Source organism: Herpailurus yagouaroundi, unplaced genomic scaffold, assembly GCF_014898765.1.
Source record: "Herpailurus yagouaroundi ecotype Mexico unplaced genomic scaffold, PumYag 188, whole genome shotgun sequence".
Taxonomy (NCBI): domain Eukaryota; kingdom Metazoa; phylum Chordata; class Mammalia; order Carnivora; family Felidae; genus Herpailurus; species Herpailurus yagouaroundi.
Genome location: NW_024412419.1, coordinates 25800382 through 25823387, shown reverse-complemented (window position 1 = coordinate 25823387; position 23006 = coordinate 25800382). Strand labels below are relative to the sequence as shown.

At 48.4% G+C, this 23006-nt stretch overlaps 1 protein-coding gene across 4 annotated transcripts in view; it reads left to right on the top strand.

Moving 5' to 3' along the window:
• Positions 1–23006, top strand: part of XDH (xanthine dehydrogenase) — a 58323-nt gene that overhangs the window by 21022 nt on the left and 14295 nt on the right. For all 4 annotated transcript variants that reach the window (XM_040496439.1, XM_040496438.1, XM_040496440.1 and 1 more), the window contains 15 exons: positions 614–706; positions 1311–1462; positions 2506–2599; positions 4183–4292; positions 6614–6798; positions 8608–8782; positions 10518–10601; positions 12053–12222; positions 14311–14434; positions 16052–16171; positions 16639–16735; positions 17713–17837; positions 18622–18755; positions 19173–19260; positions 20364–20450. In XM_040496439.1, coding sequence (XP_040352373.1) covers positions 614–706; positions 1311–1462; positions 2506–2599; positions 4183–4292; positions 6614–6798; positions 8608–8782; positions 10518–10601; positions 12053–12222; positions 14311–14434; positions 16052–16171; positions 16639–16735; positions 17713–17837; positions 18622–18755; positions 19173–19260; positions 20364–20450 — 1838 coding nt within the window. The remainder of the gene's footprint in view (positions 1–613; positions 707–1310; positions 1463–2505; positions 2600–4182; positions 4293–6613; positions 6799–8607; positions 8783–10517; positions 10602–12052; positions 12223–14310; positions 14435–16051; positions 16172–16638; positions 16736–17712; positions 17838–18621; positions 18756–19172; positions 19261–20363; positions 20451–23006) is intronic.

Below are 23006 nucleotides of genomic sequence, written 5' to 3'. Positions count from 1 at the left end.
TGCCTCAGTTTCTCTTCCTATAAACTGAACATCACAGTATCTGCCAAGGCTATTGTGAGGATTTAATGAGTTAAAACATGTAAAGCGCTTACACGGGTTCCTGACATATTTTAGCATGCTGCGGCTTCATCTACTATCCCCCACCCCTGACCCACACACAGACACACACTCACACACACAGGTTAAGTCACATTTCACCTCATTTAACACTAAAAGACAGGTCAGCAGGGCCTATGGTGGTTCCATGTGTGCCAAGTGTGTATGACAGGATCAAGCAGGCTCTCCTTACTGAAGAGCAGAAAATCTGAAGGTGTTGAAGGTCCAAGCACAGAGTCAGAAAGCTAAATTTAAAAAAAAGGAAGCTTTTTTGGGTGATAAAAGAAATCAAAAGGCAAAAAAGAATTTCATCTCATCTGAATTCCACGAGGATTTTTGGGGGGAGGGAGAGAAAGACACAGTTTGCCGGCTGATAGCGTGGAAACCGCAGTCCTAAGACACCCACAGAGCATGATGATATCGTGAATATGTCATAGGTCCTGTGTGCGTGGTGGGAACAATGCCGAGGCCCGCCTGGTAGTAGCCTGTTAACTTCGGGTTTCTTGTTTTTCTCGAGGCATTGAGATGAAATTTAAGAATATGCTGTTTCCTAAGATGGTCTGCCCAGCCTGGATCCCTGAGCTGAATTCAGTGGAGCATGGACCTGAGGGTAAGGAGGGGTTTGCCCTGAGCCCACGGAAGGCTGGGATGCAGGGGATGGGTCCCTTGGGAGGGGTGGCCGGTGCCAGGAGAGCCTCTCCTTTGGCTGCGCCGCCACCTGCTTCTCCTGGAGCTGCCTTGCGTGGGGAGCAGGGATGCCCTTCATTGCCTTCCTCCACTGAGCATCTGTGGCAGACTGCCAGTGGGCAAGGGGGGCTGTGAGATTCTCCACAGTCATTCTCAATCCTGGCTCCACATTAGAATCGCTCACAGGGGGAGGGGGTCAGTGCTGGGAGGTCTTGGGTACTTTAATAAAGAAACAGGACTTCTCCCTCAGAGATCTGATTTTATTGAGGTGAGAACCATGGTTTAGAGAAGAGAGCATGCTGGTTGTAGGATCAAGAGGGCTGTGGTTGAGCCCTGGCTGGTGTATTAGCTGGGTGGCATGGGGCAAGTCACTTCACCTCTCTGGGCATTAATTTCCTCATCCCTATAAGGATGTGAGAGCTGGTTCATCATCACTCAGGTACCAGTAAAGCATGGTAGGGGCTGTGTGTCCAAGTGTTTTCTGAACTGTGAAGGGAATCGCTGTTTTTCTGTGCATGTGTTCCCAGGTATCTCCTTCGGAGCCTCGTGTCCCTTGAGCTTTGTGGAAAAGACGCTGCTCGATGCAGTCACCAACCTTCCTGCCCACCAAACAGAGGTGTTCAAAGGTGTTTTGGAGCAGCTGCGCTGGTTTGCTGGGAAGCAGGTCAAGTCTGTGGCGGTGAGTCCCTGTTCAGGAGCCCTCAAGGCTGAGGTCATGGGGTCTTTTGTCACAAGGCAGATGCGCTAGTCTGTCCTCTGCTGAAGATCCGGTGCGCCCCAAACTCTAGTGCTTAGAACTTGTGGGGTGTTTGTTAAAAATGCAGTTTCCTGGGCACTGTTCTCAGAGATTCCGACTCAGTAGGGCTGGGATGGAGCCCCAAAGGTGCTCTAGGGAAGGGGGCCTGTGGGTCACTCTTGGAAACACATGCTGTGTGCCTCAGTCTTTACCCCTGAGGTTGGCAAGATGGAGCCTCCTGCCCACCTTGTTCCTGAACTTGGCCAAAGCTATCAGCAAGTGGATGAGAGATTGAGCCAATTGTAGTCTTGGACTACATTTCATCGTTGGGGGGAGTGCCAGAGGTAGACACCCCCAGAGAGGAGGGAGGGGTCCAGCTGTTGACTGTTCACAACTAACTCCAGACTAGCCCCCGGGTTCCCCATTTGCTAGCAGCATTCACACACCCAGTACCATTGGCGGCTCACAACAGCTGATGGTGTAGGGTTGGCGGGGGTGGGGGGGGAAGGAAAGCCACCCCGTCCATTCTATTTTGTTGTTTTCAATTAGAACAAAACCCAAAGGAAACAGCCCCCACACCGTTCCCTCACCCTACCCCAAGCACCTGACATCTCTGATTGTGGCTGAGTAGACAGAAGCTCAGAAACCTCCACTAAATTCTCCAGCTGTGTGGAATCTACTTCCAGGAAGTATTTGCTTGCATCATGTGATAAACCACCTCAACCCTTTCAGAAAAAGTTTGGATGAAATTGGGCAGATTTCAAGGAGCTGACCCACATTACCAACGAGTAAATTTTAGAGCTGAGATCCAATCCCAAGTGTTCGGATCTCAGGTTTTGCACGTGGTTCTGGATGGTTGAGTTACGCCTGTCTTGTGCCTTCAGTGAGCAGGTGTCCCCCACCTGCCCTGTGTTCTGCAGCCTGCTGTGAGAGCAAGGTTTTCCTGAGTGGGCTGGGCTCTCACGCACACTCTCTGCTTTTTCTAGTCCATCGGAGGGAACATCATCACCGCCAGCCCCATCTCTGACCTCAACCCTGTGTTCATGGCCAGTGGGGCCAAGCTGACCATCGTGTCCACAGGTGAGAGCTACGTCATGCGGAAGTCAGGAAAGAGGGCCCCATGGGGGAGAAGGCTCACAAGATAGGTGACTTTTTGGAGAGACAGGGCCCACAAGTCAATGACCCAGCCGTCCTAAGGTTTGGATCCCTGGGAACTGCAAGGGAGATATACCCAGATTGGGGGCCAGGAGAGCCAGACCATTTCCTTATTAAGAATTCCACCCCCCCAAAAAAAAAAAAAAAAAAAGGGCGCCTGGGTGGCGCAGTCGGTTAAGCGTCCGACTTCAGCCAGGTCACAATCTCGCAGTCCGTGAGTTCGAGCCCCGCGTCGGGCTCTGGGCTGATGGCTCAGAGCCTGGAGCCTGTTTCCGATTCTGTGTCTCCCTCTCTCTCTGCCCCTCCCCCGTTCATGCTCTGTCTCTCTCTGTTCCAAAAATAAATAAACGTTGAAAAAAAAAAAATAAGAATTCCCAACAGGATCTGCCACCTAGAAGCCTTACCTAGTAGTGTGCTAGAGCCAGAATGCACTGGCTCGCCACAGCCCACAGCTGGATTTTCAGGGAGTCTGTGAGTGTTTGATAGACATGGCCATTATTAAAAATTGAATTGTAGAAACTTACAATAAAATAAATTACATTAAAAATAAAGGTAATAAGTGCTCAAAATTCATCACGTCCTAATATTTGAGTTTATTTTACTATTGCCCATGCCCTTAGAGTTATTCCCATCTGTTATATCTGTAGAGTGGAAATGCTAAGTAATGATATGCTGCTATGCACCGTCCTTGTTGGAGGGTCCTCGAGACCATCCCCAGTTTTGATGACTCCTAGGAAGTCAGGGAGGACTCCCAGGACTCAGCCTATCGTCATACTCATGGCCATGACTTATTAAGTGGGAGGACACAAAGTAAACTTGGCAAAGTGAAGAGGGACATGGAGCACAGTCTGGAGGAATCCAGGCACAAGCTTCCAGAGACTTCTCCTGGTGGCGTCACACAGGTCATAAGCTGCATTGTGATAATGCACGTGAAGTGTTGTCTGCCGGGAAAGCTCGTCAGAGACTGAACAGCTAGGGCTTTTTGGGGGGTTGGTTGCGTAGCCCTTCTTGGCAGGTACCAAAAGCCCAGGCACCCGGACAGAAAGCAGATGTTCAGCATAAACCATGCTGTTTGTAAGAACAGTTTAGACACAGTCAGTCATCTTATCGGGGAATCTGCTGAAATCCAAGTTCCCAGAAGACAGCCATGGCCAACCTTTGTAGGCAGTCCTTTCAGAGGACAGCAGGCGTGTCGTGTCAACTCTCTGCCACCCTCTTTCCAACTTCATGTTCACTGATGTCACTCCGGGAGCCTGAAATTGGCTATGGTGGGAGTATTGATACCGTAGAAATTAGCAAGTACTGCAAATCTGGACTCCCTCCGCCCACACATAGTCCATTGTTAAACATTCACCAGCACATCCCTGCGTAAGGATTTTAGATGGAGGACCTTGGCCCTAATTGTGCCAGCACTGCCCTCTGACTGTGGGTACCAGAGACCAGGATGGGGAATTTACCAGTGCCTCGTTCTCTGCTTTCTCACATCTCTGCATCCGGCCTGTGTACAGGCACCAGGAGAACGGTTCGGATGGATCACACCTTCTTCCCCGCGTACAGAAAGACCCTGCTAGCTCCGGAGGAGATACTGCTTTCCATCGAGATCCCCTACAGCAGGGAGGTGAGCTGCTCAGGAGCGTCCTATATCACTCTTACCGCAGCGAGGCTCCAGACAAGAGACCAGAGTCTGCCTCGGGGACCAAGCTTAGCATCTCTCAACTTTAACAAAGTCTCTGAACACTGCCTTTCACCAGCCATAGTGTTCTCTGGGCAATGAAGAGCTTCAGGGCAGGGAAGAGGGCATTCCATGGACTCATGGCACGTGATCCTGGGCAAATCGTTTCAGATTTCTGAGCCTCGGCTTCCTCGTCTGTAAAACGGACACAGTGTTACCTACCCGGGAGGTTATTGTGAGGATTGAAATCAGGAATGCCTAAGGTTCCAGGCCGATGTCCAGAAACCGGTGGGGATCTCCATCTGGTAGCTAGCAACATGATTTCAAGAGCACATCCAGCCACTGAGCACTTCTGCCCCAGGTCAGAGGAGACTGGGGCTTGCATGCTGAGTGGAGGGGCTGGCCGTGGGTCAGGCCCACACATGTTGATGAGGTGTTTATTTGCTGACCTTGCTCTGAGTTGGCGTGGTTGCAGTTCTGCTCATGGGAGGTTTTTCTGTCCTGTTGAGGCAAGTCTGGGCACTTCTGGCTGCCTCGCTGTTGTTCCTGGGGGCCCGTGGTGTCGTCATCAGGTGCCTCTCTCTCCTCCCTCACCAGCTACACATTCCATAATGGGCCGTGTAGAAAAGTGATCTGTGTGAGGCTGGGAAAGCAGCTGTAATGGAGAGTATTAGGAGTTTTGCCCAGGTAGCGCCTGAGCGCACATTACAAGGCATGTTCGCCCTTGCTAATTTTGGCCCCCTTAATGAGAATGCTAATTAAATTAGAGCCATGATGTCCCTGAGGTGGTTTCTTACTGATTTTCTAGCTTGTCCTTATAGACCATTTTGAGCAGTGATTCCCAGAGTTTTTGTATTTCACAGATCAGTAAATTTTCCTCTTTTTAATTATGAGCTGGAGAAGGGAGGAGGGAACAGGCATACAAGAGTCCGGTTTTTATTTTGCCAGATAGGGACATTAGCCAAAAACATGTCATGGGGCGCCCGGGCAGCTCAGTCAGCTAAGCTTCCGACTTCAGCTCAGGTCACAATCTCACGGTTCGTGAGTGCAAGCCCCACATCGGGCTCTCTGCTGTCAGCACAGAGCCTGCTTCAGACCCTCTGTCCCCCTCTCTCTGTCTCTGTCCCTCCTCTGCTCATTCTGTCTCTCTCTCAAAAATAAATAAATACACTGAAGAAAATCTTTAAAAACAAAAAACATGTCATGACAGAAAGGAGATTTTAATACCCAGAAGTAGGGAGGCTTTCTCAAGAAAGGACAGCTGCCAATCTGACACTGACATGGTGTGGCACCCCGGTGGACACGTCACCGTGGACTGGCACAGTCCTGTTCCAGAACCAAGCCCAGACTCCAGGCTCACGGTCCCGGGGCCATGTTTGACATCGGGAATCCGGACTAGCGTCACGGTCAGGAGGAAGCCCGATGACTTCTTCGAACAGAAGCTTGTGGCCAGTGTGGGCGTAAACAGTGAGCTTCGCTGGGCTTTCTCAACAACGCTTCCCTTAAGCCTCTGCCTTTGACGTTAATCAGAATTTGCGGTGCCAGGTGGGTTCAGACTTCCAGCAGAACCTGGCCAGAAAGGGCTTGATAGGAGATCGTTCTTACCTGGAAAGTGACTCACGCGGGCCTCCTATCCTGACAGACAGGGCCTGCCTGGAGCCCAGCGGGAAATGTGTGCTCAAAGCACAAAGGCAGCTAGTGTTTCATAGTGTGGTTCATTCTTTCAGGAAGCAAGGTTTCTAACCGTGAACAATAGACCAGTGGGAGAGACAAGCTAGAGAGAGCACGTGCACAGGCGTGGGTGAGGGTGCGTTCACACTCCCGGTGGCATCAGGTTGTATCTGCTCGAGAGGCAGTTAAGCCAACAGAGGTTTGGGCACAGCCGAGAGGCTGGGTGGGCGCTGAAGCTGGGCACCAGGATGGGAGGACTGGGGGCTGGGGGACCCTGAGCAGCCTTTGTGAACATGTCTTTCCTCTTCCCAGCTGTTGGTTGAGAGAACCCTGCTCTCCTTTTCCTTGACTTTGGGTGTTCCTGGCCGACAGGGGAAATCTCGCCCCTTTCCCGGCTGCTGGGAGTGTTGTCCGGGCCTCGTGCTGAGCACGGGACAGTCGGCGCCGCCCACATCTTTGAGTCCCACCTGCAGCCCCTTGCGGGGTTGCCATGGCCCTGTCCCTTCACCTGCCCTTTCACCCCCGTGCTTCAGCCTCACCCTCTGCAGTTGTAGCAAATGCAGGGGAGAAGCAGGAACCTTTCTCTTGTTTTGCAGGGTGAGTATTTCTCAGCCTTCAAGCAGGCCTCTCGGAGAGAAGATGACATCGCCAAGGTGACCAGCGGCATGAGGGTCCTGTTCAACCCGGGAACCGCGCAGGTGAAGGAGCTGGCCCTTTGCTACGGCGGAATGCACGACAGAACCGTCTCAGCCCTCAAGACCACGCGGAAGCAGATATCAAAGTGAGAGCTGCCGGCAGAGTGAAACGGCCAGTGCCGCCCCGACTCCCGCAGTGCTGCTAGCTGCCGGGACTGCCGGCGGCGTTACTCTTGCCACCGCTACAGCCATGACTTCCGCCCTCACCGGGGTTACCGCTGCTGCTACCCTGAATGCCGCTACCCGTAGCTCCATTCCTGGTAGCATGGCTGTGGCTGCGCCGGTTCCGCCCTGCCTGCTACGGCTCCGCTGCCCTTGGTACCGCTGGGCCCGCCGTTGCTGCGGCCACGAGCGGCCACCGTTGCCATTGCTCTCACGGCTGGGCCTCTACCCCAGTTACTGCGGCTGGCACTACTCACACTGGTACTGCTACTTCTGTTGCTCCTCTTGCCGCTGCTGCCACTGCTGCTGTTTCTGCCACCGTCACTCCTCGGACTAGTGTTGCCGCTGTGGCTTCCACTGCTGTTCCCAGCGATGCCACCACTGCAGTCTCTCTACCGCCGATGCTCGTATTGTGGCTCTACTCTTCCTGCGGCTCCTCCCGAGAGTACTGCCCACAGCGTTCCTGCTGCCACTGTGTTAATGCTGTTGCTGCCACTGTTGTGTGTGTCCCCACCGTGACTCTCGCCACGACTCACGGTCGCGCCTCTGCTGCTCCTCCCGCTACTAGTCACAGTGTCGCCAGCGCTGCTGCTACTGCTCTCACCACTGTTCCTCTTTCCACGACTTCTACGCCTTCTGCTTTCGCTTCTACCACGGCTGTTACTTCTGCTGCTACTGTTCGGCCACTGCTAGTATCCCTCCTACGGTATTGCTGCTGCCACTCCCGCTGCACTCTGACTGCGGCTACTCCTACTACTATGGCTAGTGTGTGGCAGCAGTTATCCCGAGCCCTTCCCCAGCGCTGGCCTCTGTAACGCTGCCAATAACCAGATGGGTAAATAAGGCTTACGTTTGGCGTTTGGTTCTTTGGTTCCGATGCCTGGCTCCAACACTTTCCAGACGGCTCAGAGAAGTCAAGTTACCGAATCTTCCCATGCCTCAGTTTCCTCATCGGTAAAGGAGTATACAAATTTTCCATGCTACACTTTTACATGGAAATGGAAAGTGATCTTTCGTAAAAAGCACGGAGGACGTTGCTTAGGGCGTTATAAGGACTGAATAGATTTAATTAGTGTAATTTTGTGGTCGTTTTAAAATTGTGTCTATTTTTATTTGTATTATTTCTGTATTTATTTATATTTATTTTTATATTTTAGAGAGAGAGAGAGAGAGAGCAAGAGCAGGGGAGAGGAACAGAGGGACAGACAGTGAGAGACAGAGAGAGAGAGAATCTTAAGAAGTGGGGCTGACCTGAGCGGAAATGAAGAGTTGGGTGCTCAACCGACTGAGCCATCAAGGCACCCAAATTGTGTCTAGTTTTAAAAGTTAGGAAACTGAGCGGTGCCCGGGTGCCTCACTCGGTTAAGTGTCTGACTTTGGCTTGATCTCAGGGTCATGATCTCAGGGTTCATGAGTTTGAGCCCCGCGTCAGGTCTGTGCCGACAGCGCGGAGCCTGGAGCCTGCTTCAGATTCCTAGTGTCCCTCCTCCCTGCCCCTCCCCTGCTTGACTTCCATCTCTCTTTCTCAAAAAGAAACATTAAAAAAAGGTTTTTTAAAGAAGATGAGGAAACTAAGGCTCAAGCCAGTACCTTACCTAAAGTTACACAAGTATAAGTATCCAAGCCAAATTTTGAACCAAGTTTCATATGACTACGGCCCTGTGCCTACCACCCCACACAAGTGATTCTGATGGCTGAGTAGGAGCGCTCTCCCACCTTCTGCTCTCTGGCAGTTTCTGGAACGAGGAGCTGCTGCAGAACGTGTGCTCGGGCCTGGCGGAGGAGTTATCCCTGGCCCCCGACGCCCCTGGCGGCATGGTGGAGTTTCGGCGTACCCTCACCCTCAGCTTCTTCTTCAAGTTCTACCTGACAGTGCTTCAGAAACTGGGCATACAGAACTCGAAAGATGTGAGTGTGGGGTGTGGGCAAGATACAGACTCTCTGCAGGACTTTTGTTTGGGAATTTACGAAGCCAGTCTGAGGGAGGGGTACAGTGGACCAGGTGGTAAATTGGCTTCTCCCTTCTGACATCTATGGACAGAGGGGCCTTTGCTCCAAGGACACACGGCCCAGGGAGCCACATGGAGATGGGAACCAACGGGATGGTTGAGAGGCAGAACACTGAACTGGGCGTCAACGACTAGGGTTCTGGTCCCGACTGCATCGTTACCTCACTTGAAACTTCAATAGGTCACAACTCTCTTTAAGTCTCAGTTGGGAAATCTGCTGATCTGGGTGGTAGACCAGATGATCCTTTTGACAGGCTAGCTGTTTCAACTGTGGTTTTGTAGTTAGAATGGAACGTGGAGTGAGATGAGAAGGTAGAGGGTGGAATGAGAATGTAACAGGTGCTGCTACAGTCAGGAGACGGTGGTCACTGAGAGGGTGTGCGTTCTGGAAAGGGTGTGGCTGAGCGGAAGCCCAGCTCCCCATATTGGTTCAGTAAGCATTTACTTTGCACCGTCTATGCATAACATTGCACTTGGCACCGGGGGTGGCCTCGTGTGGGAGAGAACGTGATCACTAAAGGCCAGCCTAGAGTGACAACTGAGCAGATGGCGTGGGGAGTGCAAAGGGGAGAAGCTTCCACAGATGTGGGGACCGCAGACAGAAATCCCTCTTTAAAAAGCATCCCTAATAGCTTTCTTCTTTTTCTTTTTAAAAAGCGTTTATTTATTTATTTTGAGAGATAGAGAGAGAGAGTCCATGCGTGCACGTGAGCGGGCAGGGGCAGAGAGAGAATCCCAAGTAGGCTCTGCACTGACAGTACAGAACCCAACGTGGGGCTCGACCTCAGAACTGTGAGATCATGACCTGAGCTGAAAGCAAGGGTCAGATGCTTAATTGACTGAGCCACCCAAGCACCTTGAGTTTGTTCTGATTATAAGAGTAATACATTTCCTGTGGCAAACTTAAAAACACAGAAATATATTAAAAATTAAAATAGAAAATTAAAAAACATTTCAACTTTTTAAATAAAAAATTAAATACTTTTTTTATTACTTTTCTTTTTAATTAAATATGCTTTTCTCTCAGATTCTAGAGGAAACCACTGCTACTAGTCTTGCTTTTTCCTCTGATCTTTTTCCTACATTCATTTGTCCATCTTCTGTCATTCTCTCTTTTCTCTTTCTCTTTCTAGCTCTCCATCCATCCCTCTCTCTATATACCTGTCATCTTCCTATCTTTTGATCTGCACACATCATTTTCTAAACAGATTTAGGGTCATGCTGCATATAGAGTTTTCCATTTCCCCTGATTCTGTTGAGATTATATTGTGCGCATTTTCCATTTCATTAAATATTTCCCATAGAAATGAGAAGGAAGAAGGTTTCCAGCAAGGCAAGGAGAGAGAGAGAGAGCAGCGTGAATAAATGCAGGAGGGAGGGAAACCATTTGGTGTGTTGGAGGAAGCACAAACCATTCACATGCAGGCTGCAGGGGTGGGAAGGGGCCCGAGGCTGTTATAAAATGCTGGGCTCTCAGAGCCCACGTTCTGACGTTGAGATAGATCCAGCCGGCACGAGGAGTGTACAATGAGGAGGTGAGGGGAACAGTTGTTACGGTTGCCACTTGGGGACAACCAAGGGTGGGATCAATGATAGAACTAGTCATGATCACTACTGTTAACTTACCTCCACAGAAGTGTGGCAAGCTGGACCCCACCCATGCCAGTGCCACCTTACTCTTTCAGAAAGACCCTCCAGCCAACGTCCAGTTCTTCCAAGTGAGTATACCTGATGTATGGCTGATCTCACAGGCCCTTGCAGGGCACATCAGATGATGCTGACCTTTGGTGAATGACTGGCTTTAGTTGTGTGTGGGTGCTCAAAGCTCCTACTGCTTTGCATAAATATCCGGTGAAGAAAATGGGAATCGTATTAATGTCAATGAAGCTCTTTTCCTCGTTCCTTACCTAAATTTTGTCTCTCTTGGGATTACTCTCATCTTCACCTGCTCCTTAAAGAATAAAAAAAAAATTTCCCAATTTTGTCTTTTCTGATGCCTCTGTGGGGCTGATGTGCAAAGCCAGGAGTTCTCCTGGTCATAACAACAAAACCACAACTTTCTGTCAATGGCAAGTGTTTGAGAAGCACTGGGTAAGGAGTCAACTTTTTCTGTAGACACTTTGGATTTTGTGGGCCCTGTAGTTTCAGTTGATACTCCTCAACTTTGTCATTATAGCATAAAAGCAACCAGAGGTAATACATAAATGAATGTGTGTGGTATGTACCAATAAAACTTTATTTATAGAAGCAGGCAGTGGGCCAGATTTGGCCCACAGGCCACAATTTGTGGAACCATGCAGCAGAGGCTAGTGGTCCAGAGTGTGAACTCTGGGCTCCACTGCCACGACTGGAATTCAAACTCTGCCAGTTTGTAACTGTGTAACCTCGACAAGTCACTTCCTCTGTGTGGCTTTTGGGCAAGTTAATTATGCCCACCTGCAAGTGTCCCTAATGATGGCACCTGTTTCCTAGGATGGTTCTGAGGATTAAATGTGTTAGTAAAAGTAAATAGCTTAGATTAGCTCCTGGCATATATTAAATACTCAGTGACATGTTAGCCATTATTATTATGTCTTTGAAAAACCACATACAACAGAATTTTGTTACAAATCCATTTTGGAACACTTTGGCAAGTACAGAAAGATATAAAGAAGAAAACAAAAATGACCCAAGATCCCACCTCCAAGAGAAAATCATGATATTTTTGTTGACTTCTTTCCATTTTTTCCTATGCATATATGGACATTGACACGCTATGTTTATAACATACACATTTTTCCTACAGAATTCAAATGATCATACTCACACACAATGTTTTATGTCCTGTGTTTACATGTAATGTGAACATTCTTGCCTTCTAATTTAAAGTCTTCAAAAGTATGTCTTAATAGTTGCATACCGTTTGATTGGATGCACGTAGCACCAGGTTTTTACTCCACCCCCCATGAGTGCACATTGAGGTTCTTCTTCAGTTATTTATTCTCCCCCCCGTACAGGGACACTATGACCACCTCTGCTCTGCCTTTCTGTACCTTTGCCCTGTGTCCCTCCTGCCTCCTCCGTCTTCACTCAGATTTGCTTTGGCCTGAAGCTCCCTGCAGTTTCCCCAGGCCTGTAGGGAAACAGTGTCTTATGCAGCTCAGCTTGACTGATGACCATGTTGTTCCAGGAGGTGCCCAAGGGTCAGTGCGAGGAGGACATGGTGGGTCGGCCCCTGCCCCACCTGGCCGCGGCCATGCAAGCGTCTGGGGAGGCCGTGTACTGTGACGACATCCCTCGCTACGAGAATGAGCTGTCCCTCCGGTTGGTCACCAGCACCCGGGCCCACGCCAAGATCAAGTGAGTGGAGTAAATATCCTGAGGGAGGAGGGTGATGGGAGGCTCCTCCAGGGCCTTCCAGTCTAGAGAGGGACTGGGAACTCACCTGAAAACCAGCCTGGAGAGGAGCGGCAGAGGTTAGGGACTCAGTGGTGCCTGAGAGGGTGAGGGGATGCTGAGGCATAGGCAGGGGCCAGAACAAGAGAGCCTCGGAATGCTGAACCGGGACATTGCACTTGAGCCAAAAAGCAGTGAGGAGCTTTTAACAGGAGCAGGTCAGCTCTGCACTTTGATATTGGGCTAAACTTCAATGCAGTATTTCAGGAGAACTTGAGTCAGCACTAAGGGGAAGAGCGTGGCCTTAGAGTCAGACCGACCCGGGATTGAGTCTCTGTTCCAGTGTTTACCAGCTGTGACCTTGGCCTGGGATGCCTAAGCTCGCAGTTTCTCTATTCATAGCCGGGTGTTTTCATGATGATCAGTGACAGAGTCTGCAAAGGACCTAGCAGAGAAGAGCCACCCGTGCCCGTCTGTTGAATTTGGAAAGCCCAAATGACAAGCATCGCTACCTCTATAATAATACTAGTACCCAACACTCATGTGGCACTTAATATTTGCTGTGGCCTTTAAAGCATTTTACATACATTGGCACCTTTACTCCTCGCAACAACCCTACAGGCAGGTCCTGTTATGATCCCCATGTTCCTGATGAGGAAGCTGAGGCACAAGGGCGGTAAGTGACATGCCCGAGGGCACAGAGTTGGTAAGCAGCCAAGAGGGAGTTTGAAGCCAGGCAGCATTAGCAGCCAAGCTTTGCTGCCTCTTGATGTTCAGGCCAGAGACTGCATTGATCTCCTGGTGGGCATCAGACACATATCCTGTTGAACAGAGCAGCTAGGAGAAACCCTCCCTTGGGCGCTGCCACTGCTTGGATTAGGGATCCCGTCTCCCCATCACTGGTTTCTCCCTCTGCCGCTCCTAGCTGCCTGGAGACAGGCTGCAGGAATGGTAGCCTGGACACCGAGAAAACTTAACAGGTAAGTAAAGTCTTCCAGTTCTCTGAAAAAAACTGTTTCAGATGATGTGGTTGCCATCTCTAGGGTAAATTCGTCTGCTTTATCCCTGTCTTGAGCCCACACTGACCACACTGGCCACGATCCACATTGTCTACGTTCTTTGCTCCATCTGAGCCATGTGTGAATGGATGGAGGAGGGTGGGGGGCTCTGTAGTAACGGCAATGACCTGGGCTTTCCCGGCTGCGTGCACTTGGAAAGAAGCGAGGACCTGGCTTTGGCTTTTCATAACCTAACCTCAGTCCTAATCCCACCTACGTTGCTCTCTGGCTGGGTGACTTCGGAAAAGCTGCTCAATTTCCCTGAGCTTGAGCTGCCCCAAATGTAGAAGGAGGATAATGATGATGACGTTCTGGGCTCTGGTGAGGTTTGCCTGTTGGAAGTTGCTTGGCTCTTCAGAGTGGTTTCCATACCTTTCTGTGGGGTGCCTCTGCTCTATCTCCTCTTGGGGGCCCGGGCCAGAGTGAGCAGAACATAGTTGAGACTGTTATTAGTGAAACAGTCTCCAGATGTTCTCCCTCTCGGGCCTGATGATGGCTGGGCTGCCCTGCTCTTCTGGGATAGCTTCATGAAGGTGGGGAGACAAATTTGGCTGTGTGACGATGTTCAGGGACATTCGATCAGTGGTGCAGGAAGGGCCCAAAAGTGCTGATTCTGTGTGGGTATTAGCTGTGATGTGGGTGTGAGCTGGAGTTCTCAAGAGTAAATGCTACTCACTGTGATGTGGTTCCATAGTAGAAGGTCCATGGGGGTGGGCCTGTCCCGTTCATTTTCTGTTCTCCGCAGCACTCAGCATGGTGGCCTTCACAGGGTACGTATTTCATGAGCATTTGCAGAATAGGATAGGGTAGGATAGCCTATGGAATGTAGGATAGGATAGAATATAGAATGCAGATAGGATAGCATAGACAAGGGATGGAGAAGGAAGGAATTTGAGTGGAGGAAAAATCAACATGAGGACAGTGGTATCCAGTTGGTGGTGGGTCTTCTGCTTCAGTTTCCCGCCTGGGCCCCTCACTGTGCTCATTCTTGCAGGTCCATAGATACTTCAGAAGCTCAGAAGGTGCCAGGGTTTGTCTGCTTTATCTCTGCTGATGATGTTCCTGGGAGTAATATAACTGGAATTGGTAATGATGAAATGGTGTTTGCAAAGGATAAGGTATGTGTTGGATTTTGTTTTTAGATATGAAGTTAGTGGAATGGGCACTTGAGTTTTAGTTTGTGCTCATTCCTCCAAATCCCTAATCGTAAAAAGATTACACATTGGTACATACTGTGGCCTTCATCGTGCAGGGCGATCAGTACAGGGATGGAATCGGTCTGGCGGCACTTTTAACTTTCACTTAGTGTTTACTTGTTTATTTCCTTGTTGGCGGCTTGTTGCACATGTTAGGATGACTCCAGGCCAAACTGGTATTAAAACAAGATTGGTGATTATTTTTTAAACTGCCAGTTAGGTTCTTCAGGGGATAAATAACTCCTTTGTGAAAAGAAAATAAAAATATGGTAAACAAACTACCAGAATAAAAATCACAATACTGTCACTATGTGTATTGAAAATTCACTTATACGAAAATTCATCTATTGCTGTCAAGCATATATGGAGTTTTGACACACACGGGCACACACACACATTTCGAAACTTTCAGGGTGGAAGTCACTTGACAATTTTAATACAGTTCAAATGCAAATTGGAGATGAGTTGGCGTTGCCTAAGGGCATATTCACTTTATTATTAATGTACAAGAGAAAGAGAGAATAAAAAACTACAACTATGAGACACAAGGACTCCATTTAACAAGAGAACAAATTGCTTTTGAAAATTTCGAGAACCTCTAAGACTACTGCTAACATGATGGTTAGTGAGAATTAGCTGGGATAAACCACCACAGCCCAATCAATTAAGTTAACAACTCAACTGGGTCCTCAAGAGATAACTATCAGAGACAGTATAGCTTTCCACCGTCAGAAACCTCATATTGCAAAGCGATGAGTTGGACAATTTTTTTTTTTGGTTCATGTTTGGGGATTTTTGGAAGAAAAATGCCTCTGAAGGAATGGAATCATTAAGTGGTGAGAAAATGACAATCATTGTTCTGAAAATCTAACAAAAAACTGGTTTATTTATCAAGTCTGAGAACCAGAATGTGGGAAGTACTGCTTCTGGGCATCTAGATGAAGTGTAAGACATGATTGCTGCCTTTGAGAAACTTTTGGTGTAAATCTGGAAACAGAAATTCAAAGGGAGAGGGGTTCTAGAAAGAATATGAACCGGAAGCCAGGGCCTGAGATTTAGTCATGGTCTATTAATGAGCCAAGGCAAGACCATGATCTTGCCTTCTGGGTCTGCGTCTCTTCACCTGAAGAACAAGGGTGTTGGAGTGCATCTGAGTCAATAAATAGACTTCGTGCTTCCATACAGTCCATTCTGCTCACGGCGACATGACTAATCAATCACCACTTTCTATCCTGGGCAACTTCTCAACAAGCTGCCAGCGGTAAATCATGAAATTGGTCCCTGAGATAAATCGAGTTTGCCATCTTGATACTCGTGATCTCCAAGTCCTAGTCCAGTTCCACTACTTCTAAATCCTCAATGAAGAAGCACATAATCCCAAACAGTAGGACAAAGACATGCCAAGACCCCAGAGGCATTCCTGGATGTCCCTTAAGGAAACTGTGGGGGCAAGGACTTCCTTCGCCTTTTGGGCAATCCAAAATCGTTTGCTTCATGAGGAGTGCATTATATGCATTAACAGTTTGGCTCGGTTCCCAGGTGACTTGCATTGGGCACATCATTGGTGCTGTGGTCACCGACACCCGAGAACATGCCCAGAGAGCCGCTCAAGCGGTGAGAATCACCTATGAAGATCTTCCAGCCATTATCACAATAGAGGTAACTGAGAAAGGACTGCATGGGGAGGGGTGAGCCCCCTGTCCCTGGAGGCACCTTTCCTGGGATACTTTAGGGGGGTTCCAGCAGCAGGTGGGATTCGATTAGACAGGAAGAGGTAAACCCTTCAGCCCCAGGATTGTGTGGTCTTCAGAAAACTTCCCCATCATGATCCCAGACTCAGTCTGCCAGAGGCCAGACTAGGTCCCTCCTTCCAATGCCAGTTCCTGTTGGTTCCTTGAGGGACTCTACTTTTCCTCAAGATCCAAGCGTGTCCAACTATCTCTGAGGAAATGGAGGCACATGGCCCCTGGCTACATGCAAGCTTACTTGAAGCCTGTGTAAGACCCTTGTACAGATGCCCTTGTGAGAAGAGGGAGGGTGGTTCCAACAGCCTCTCTTCCCCCTGGTGGGAAATAACCTTTCTTCTCCTGAAAGTCTGGTCACTGAATCGTCTTTGTGGTCCTCAGGATGCTATAGCAAAAGACTCCTTTTATGAGCCTGAGCTGAAGATAGAGAAAGGAAACCTCACGAAGGGGTTTTCGGAAGCAGACAACATTGTTTCAGGTACGGCCGTGCCATACAGTCCTGGGGTATGGGCTGGCCCTGGTTTATGAATTAAATTCAAGAGCTGGACCTTGAGTCCTGGAGCAGGGGAGTGAATTTTTAATAGAAGAGTCCTCCTGATGTTTGTAGCAAAATAGTGGACAGTTGGCAGGGAAAGACCCTCTCTCTCTTTTTTTAAATTTTTAAATGTTTATTTATTTGTGTGTGTGTGAGAGAGAGAGAGAGAGAGACAGAGCATAGGCTGGGGAGGGGTAGAGAGAGAGGGAGACACAGATTTGGAAAAAGGCTCCAGGCTCTGAGCTGTCTGCACAGAGCCCTACAAAGGGCTCAAACTCACCAACCAGGATCATGACCTGAGCCGAAGTCGAACGCTTCATTGACTGAGCCACCCAGGTGCCCCTAGACCCTCTGCCATCTTAATGTCCACCTCCTGTCTCCAGGTTACATATGTGTATGTGGTTCTGGGTAGCTGGGAGTGTGTCAAATTTAGAAGGCTGTCCGGGGAATTAGTGGCTACAGGTCCTGGCCCTCCCTGTGGGCCTGCGGGGCACCCGTCTGCTGGTGACATCCCTTTGGGTATTGTTTCCTACATTGTCCATAGTGTATTCCTAAGCCACTGGTGAGTCAACTCTGCAACTGGCCTAATAGCTTCTGTTCCAGAAGATGCTCTCATTTTTAGCTTTTCAGTCACATCTGTTAATTCCTTCTTTACCATTCTCCAAATTTTACCAAAGAGTTTGAAGGTCTGCAGTGAAAGAAAGCTTCATGCCTGATGCATTTTGGTATCATTCTGGTTTCTTTGTTGGGGTGGGGGATTTGGCTCCCCCAGGTGGCTAAGGCTTTGAGACCCTTTTCACCCCTGCTGGGAACCTAGAGGTACCAGTGTGTGAGCAGCTGGTTGCTGCCCAGGGCCCTGGCGAAGTGCACTCTCCTTCAGCAAACTCTGGATCACCATGGGGGTCACATTGCCTCCCCAGGCGAGTTGTACATTGGTGGCCAAGAGCACTTCTACCTGGAGACTCACTGCACCATCGCTGTCCCCAAAGGCGAGGCAGGGGAGATGGAGCTCTTTGTGTCTACACAGAACACCACGAAGACCCAGGTACCGTCCTGTGGGTCAGCTCCAGGGCCTGGGCATGGCACTGGGGAGCTTCTGGCCAACTAGGAGTTGGTGATGTAGGACATGGGAAAAGGGAGATCTGGGCTGGTCCAGAAGGGGATCTGAGGGTAGTGGTCCTGGAGCCAGACCCTATCAACCAACAAGCTTGTGTCACTGAGTTGTGACATGACCTTTCTTGGTTTCCTCTTCCATATAATGGGCCTGGTAGGGTGTTGTAATGACTAGTTGTTTACTACTTGGATGGCATCTAATAAGAGTTGGTTTTTATTTTTCCAGTGAGATATGGCCTTGGTCAAATCATATCCGATCTCAGGCTCCTCATCTGTAAAATGTGGGTGATGGGTTTAGTGATCGCCACAGAGACCACTAAATTATCTGTGGCAGCTCAAATATGGCGGCTCCCCATTTCTCTATTGCTGGTAAGGCGACAGTACTGGCCAGCATTTTGGGCAGCTGGTCCTACCCCCACAACTCACCAGTTCTTGGCTGGATGAAATGAACTTTGGCTCTGAAAGTCTGCTGTGGCCAGCCGCTGACCCCCCTTGCTAGAAACAAGTGTCTGAATTCAGTCTGCAGTGACTAATGAGTGTTAGACTCCAGCACCTCGAGATCAAGGGCTGCCTGGGGAGGTGAGGGGGATTCAGGAATCAAGGAATTTCAGAATTGACGGCACTAATTAGGCTTGCGGAGGGCGGGCGGCTCTAGGTCAGGGTGAGGTAAGTCCAGATGATGTGTTCAGTGCAAGTAATTTTTCTTTTGTCCACAGAGCTTTGTTGCAAACATGTTGGGGATTCCGGCAAACCGGATTTTGGTCCGGGTGAAGAGAATGGGAGGAGGCTTTGGGGGGAAAGAGACCCGGAGCACTGTGGTATCCACGGCAGTGGCTCTGGCTGCATACAAGTGAGTCCCCCTAGCCAGCTCAGAGAAGGAAATAAGGCTGCCTCTGCCAAGAAGGCTTTCTAGATTTTTCCCTTTTAGAAGCAGATTTCCCTTGCTTTGAATTTTCACAGCCTTCTGCTTTTAGAACTCTTGGGCATTGGGGTGAGGGTAACACCATCTGTTTCTTTGTGTTCGATGCATGGATCCATGTTTAGCCTCCCCTGCCTGCGTGTGAGGGCCCTCAAGGCAAGGGCACACATCATATCCTTACATTCCCCATGTGTCCAGCAGCTTTATTTCTAGACAGTGAAGCAACCCAGCCCCAGTCTGCTTGTGCACCAGGTGGAAGAAGAAGTCTCCCATGCTTCCTCCCTGAGACCCAAAGACTGGGCTGTTGCAGAAGCTCCCAGGGTTCTAACCTTCTGATGCCTCCCTTAGGACGGGCCGCCCCGTGCGCTGCATGCTGGATCGTGACGAGGACATGCTGATAACTGGTGGCAGACATCCCTTCTTGGCCAGATACAAGGTTCTAGTTGTCGGGAGCTATGTCGGGGCGTAAGGGGAATGCCATCTCACTGGGAAACCTGGAGGTGAAGATCCAGGGATCCTGGGATGTACTCTTACATTTTTCACAAATACCTGTAGAAGTTCAAAGAAGAAATAGCAATGAGAAAAATTTTAATCTGCCAGCAGCCACATAGAAGGGCGATGCTGGCCGGCCACTTCCCTAGTGAGGTCACAGCATGGTGTTTACACCTTTTGTGAATTTTCTCTGCCCCATACCTAGTCTTTCTCCTCTCAGGGTCGGAAGCATGAGTTTTCAGCAGCCCTGGGATAAATCCCTCCTGCAGAATGACCTAATGTGTTCATAGCCAGATGTAAAGATCAGAATGATTACTTTGTAATTTACAGTGAGAAATAAAGCTTCCAGGTTGTTAGGGTGGGCACCTGCTCCACCAGACCAGGGGTGGGGTCCCTTTGCTGAGTCTCTGTGGATGACCAGCATCCTGTCCCTCTAAACACTAGTACAACCTGACAGATCCCAGTCTGGGAGCCCTTTCTCTCCATTAGGTGGCTTTGAACATCCCCCTGTGACCTCTTCTCGTTTTGTTTCATGATTGAACTCCCCCGAAGGGATTATATTTCCCTTCTTCCCAAATTCTTGCAGACCTGAAGAAAGTCCCAGGTCCTTACTTATGAAACGGCCTATAAAATTTGTTCTGATGGCTACCTGAGGTCAGGGATTTGAAAGCATATTCCTGCTTGTTGTGCACATTCCTGGTTGCTGTGGCTTGCTGGCCAAAATGTGTGAGGCGTATCTCCAGTATCTCTCTGTTTCTCTTCCCGGCTCTCCCTTCTCTGCCTCCTCACTCCCTCTCGTAAAATCAGAGCCAGTGTAGGTAGAAGGAAGGGGGAGCGTGGGGAGAGGGTGTGTCCAGGGTTGAGGACCCATGGAGCGTCACTGGAGAGATGTCAGGTCCTCTCTGCTTCACCTGTTAGCTCCGGTGACCTTATTTTCATGGTATGATGTCTTGTTCTTTCTGCTTCCTCCGGGTAGCATGAGTGGGAGAGGATGACTCAGGTTAGGCAGAGGAAAGGGACTATCGAGAACTCTCTCCTTTTCATCAGGTTGGCTTCATGAAGACTGGGAGGGTTGTGGCTCTGAAGGTGGAGCATTACAGCAATGCGGGGAACACCCTGGATCTCTCCCAGAGTGTAAGTAGGGTGCACCCATGCCTCTGGGTGGGGGGTGACTGGGAGGTCACGGGCAGGCCCCACAGCCCCACAGGCATAGACCTCCTCACTTCCTGCCTGGGATTATTGCAGTAGCCTCCCCGTTGGTCCCCACCTTGAGGCTCTCCACCCCTGGTTAAGCTCTAAAGCACAGAGATAATCCTATTACTTTTCTGATTGGAAATTCTTCCTTTGGGGTACCGGGGTAGCTCAGTCAGTTAAGCATCATCGGATTTCAGCTCAGGTCATGATCTCACGGTCTGAGATCGAGTCCTGCATCAAAAAAAAAAAAAAAAAAATCATAGTAATAATAAAAAGAAAAGGAAATCCTTCCTTATTTTTCAGATATTTTGCCAAGCCAGCCAAGTCAGTTACAAAACTTTATGCAGAGTATGGTGACATTGTATGTATGTGTCTGTAAGATGAATATACCTCTATTATAGATATAATGATGTGCCTGGAAAATTCCAAAAGAACATATACTAAACAGTGATTGGATGGGTTGAAGGGAGGGGCACTCACTGTCATTTTCTTTGTAACATATTTTTGTGATGTTTGAATTTTAAGTAATGAATTTCTTCTTTTTTTTGGTAACAGTTTCACTGAAATATACAATTTAAGGGTTTTTAGTAAATTTTAAGAATTATGTAACCATTATCATACTGTAGTTTTCGAACACTTCCATCACCTGAACGCGATCTCTTTCCGTCACTCCCGTTCTCACCCCCTACCCAGCCCAGACATCCACCAATCTACTTTCTGTCTTTATAGGTTCTCCTCTTGTAGTCCATTCATATAAATAGACTCTACACTGTGTAATCTTTTGTGTTCGGCTTTTTTTCTCAGGATTGATTATTTATTTATAGTTTTATTTATTTAAGTGATCTCTGCACCCAACATGGGGCTCAAACTCACAAGCCCGGGATCAAGAGTTGCACGCTTCTCTGACTGAGCCAGTCAGGTGCCCCTCAGGATAATGTTTTAAGATTCCTTAGTCCTTCATTCTTTTGTCTTGATAATATTTCATTATATGGATAGGCCATTTTTTGTTTTCTACTCACCACTGAAAATACTTTTGAGTTGTTCCCTGTTTTCAGCTTTTACGGGTAAGGCTACTTTGAACATTCTCATGCTAGTCTTGTGTAGACATGAAATTTTGTTAATCTGTGTTAATTTTGTGTTAATTTTATTAATTTTGAGATTACCAGTTACCTTTGTGGTACTACTTTTTATAACTATTTTAAATCCGAATTTTATAACCATACTAGGTACAAACGCGTAGATTTTTCTTATAAAAGTCAGTCAGACATTTCAGGGCAAACAGAAGTTCCTGTTAGCCCCCACTCCCCATGCCACTCCTCTTTGCTAGGGGCTAACTGGTTCCATTATAAAAACTTCACACTTCAGATGCAGTGTAAAAACTGCTCAAAAAAAGCAACACATTTAGTCTTCTCACCATTTGCAACCTGGGCCTCTTGGTGTTTTGGAAAAATCAGGTTGGAAAAGATACAGTGCTTGTCCCCAAAGATCTTAGAAGCTTTGAAATCCAATCCAGCGAACATTTATTGAGCGCCTAGGGTGGCAACATAAAGAATAGATGGCATTGTTTCTGCCCCGGGAGGTTCATGGTACGGTGGGGGAGACAGATAACAAAAGACAAAATGAGGTGTGCCTGGGTGGCTCAGTCGGTTAAGCGTCCGACTTCGGCCCAGGTCATGATCTCGCAGTTTGTGGGTTCGAGCCCCGCATCAGGCTCTGTGCTGACAGCTCAGAGCCTGGAGCCTGTTTCATATTCTGTGTCTCCCTCCCTCTCTCTGACCCACCCCTGTTCATGTTCTGTCTCTCTCTGTCTCAAAAATCAATAAACGTTAAAAAAAAATTTAAAAAAAGACAAAATGAAATAGAAGTACGAGTTAGACAGAGTGCTAAGGGAAAGCAAAAACTGAATTAATTGAGACATACTCAAAACATCTAGGATGACTAAGACTAAAATAATCAAGGGCACAAAAAACAGCCTGTGAGAGAGAGAGAATATACATGGGGAAGTAAACCAAACCCAAAATGAAACGAACAAATAAAAGCTGCCATTGATCTCATCAGGAAGATGAGTTATTACACCTTCGAGAAAGAATAGGAGGCCATGAACAAGAAGCATTTGGAGAATGAAAACTAACTCTGGTGAGATAAAACTCTGAAAGCAAAAGGGTTGAAAGACACTTCAGCAAATCTCTCCAAACAAAAGAAAAAAAATACAGAAAAATTGGAAAGAAAATACAACGAAATTCGAGGACTAGTCCAGGAGACCCAAACGATAGAAATTTCAGAGAGAAAAATGGAAACAAGAGAGAGGAGGCAACTATCAAGAAGTAACTCAAGAAATCTCCCCAAACTACGGAACTAGAGAGTGTTATGCTAAGTGAAATGAGCCATACAGACAAAGACAGATACCATATGGTTTCACTCTTATGTGGATCCTGAGAAACTTAACAGAAACCTATGGGGGAGGGGAAGGAAAAAAAAAAAAAAAAAGAGGTTAGA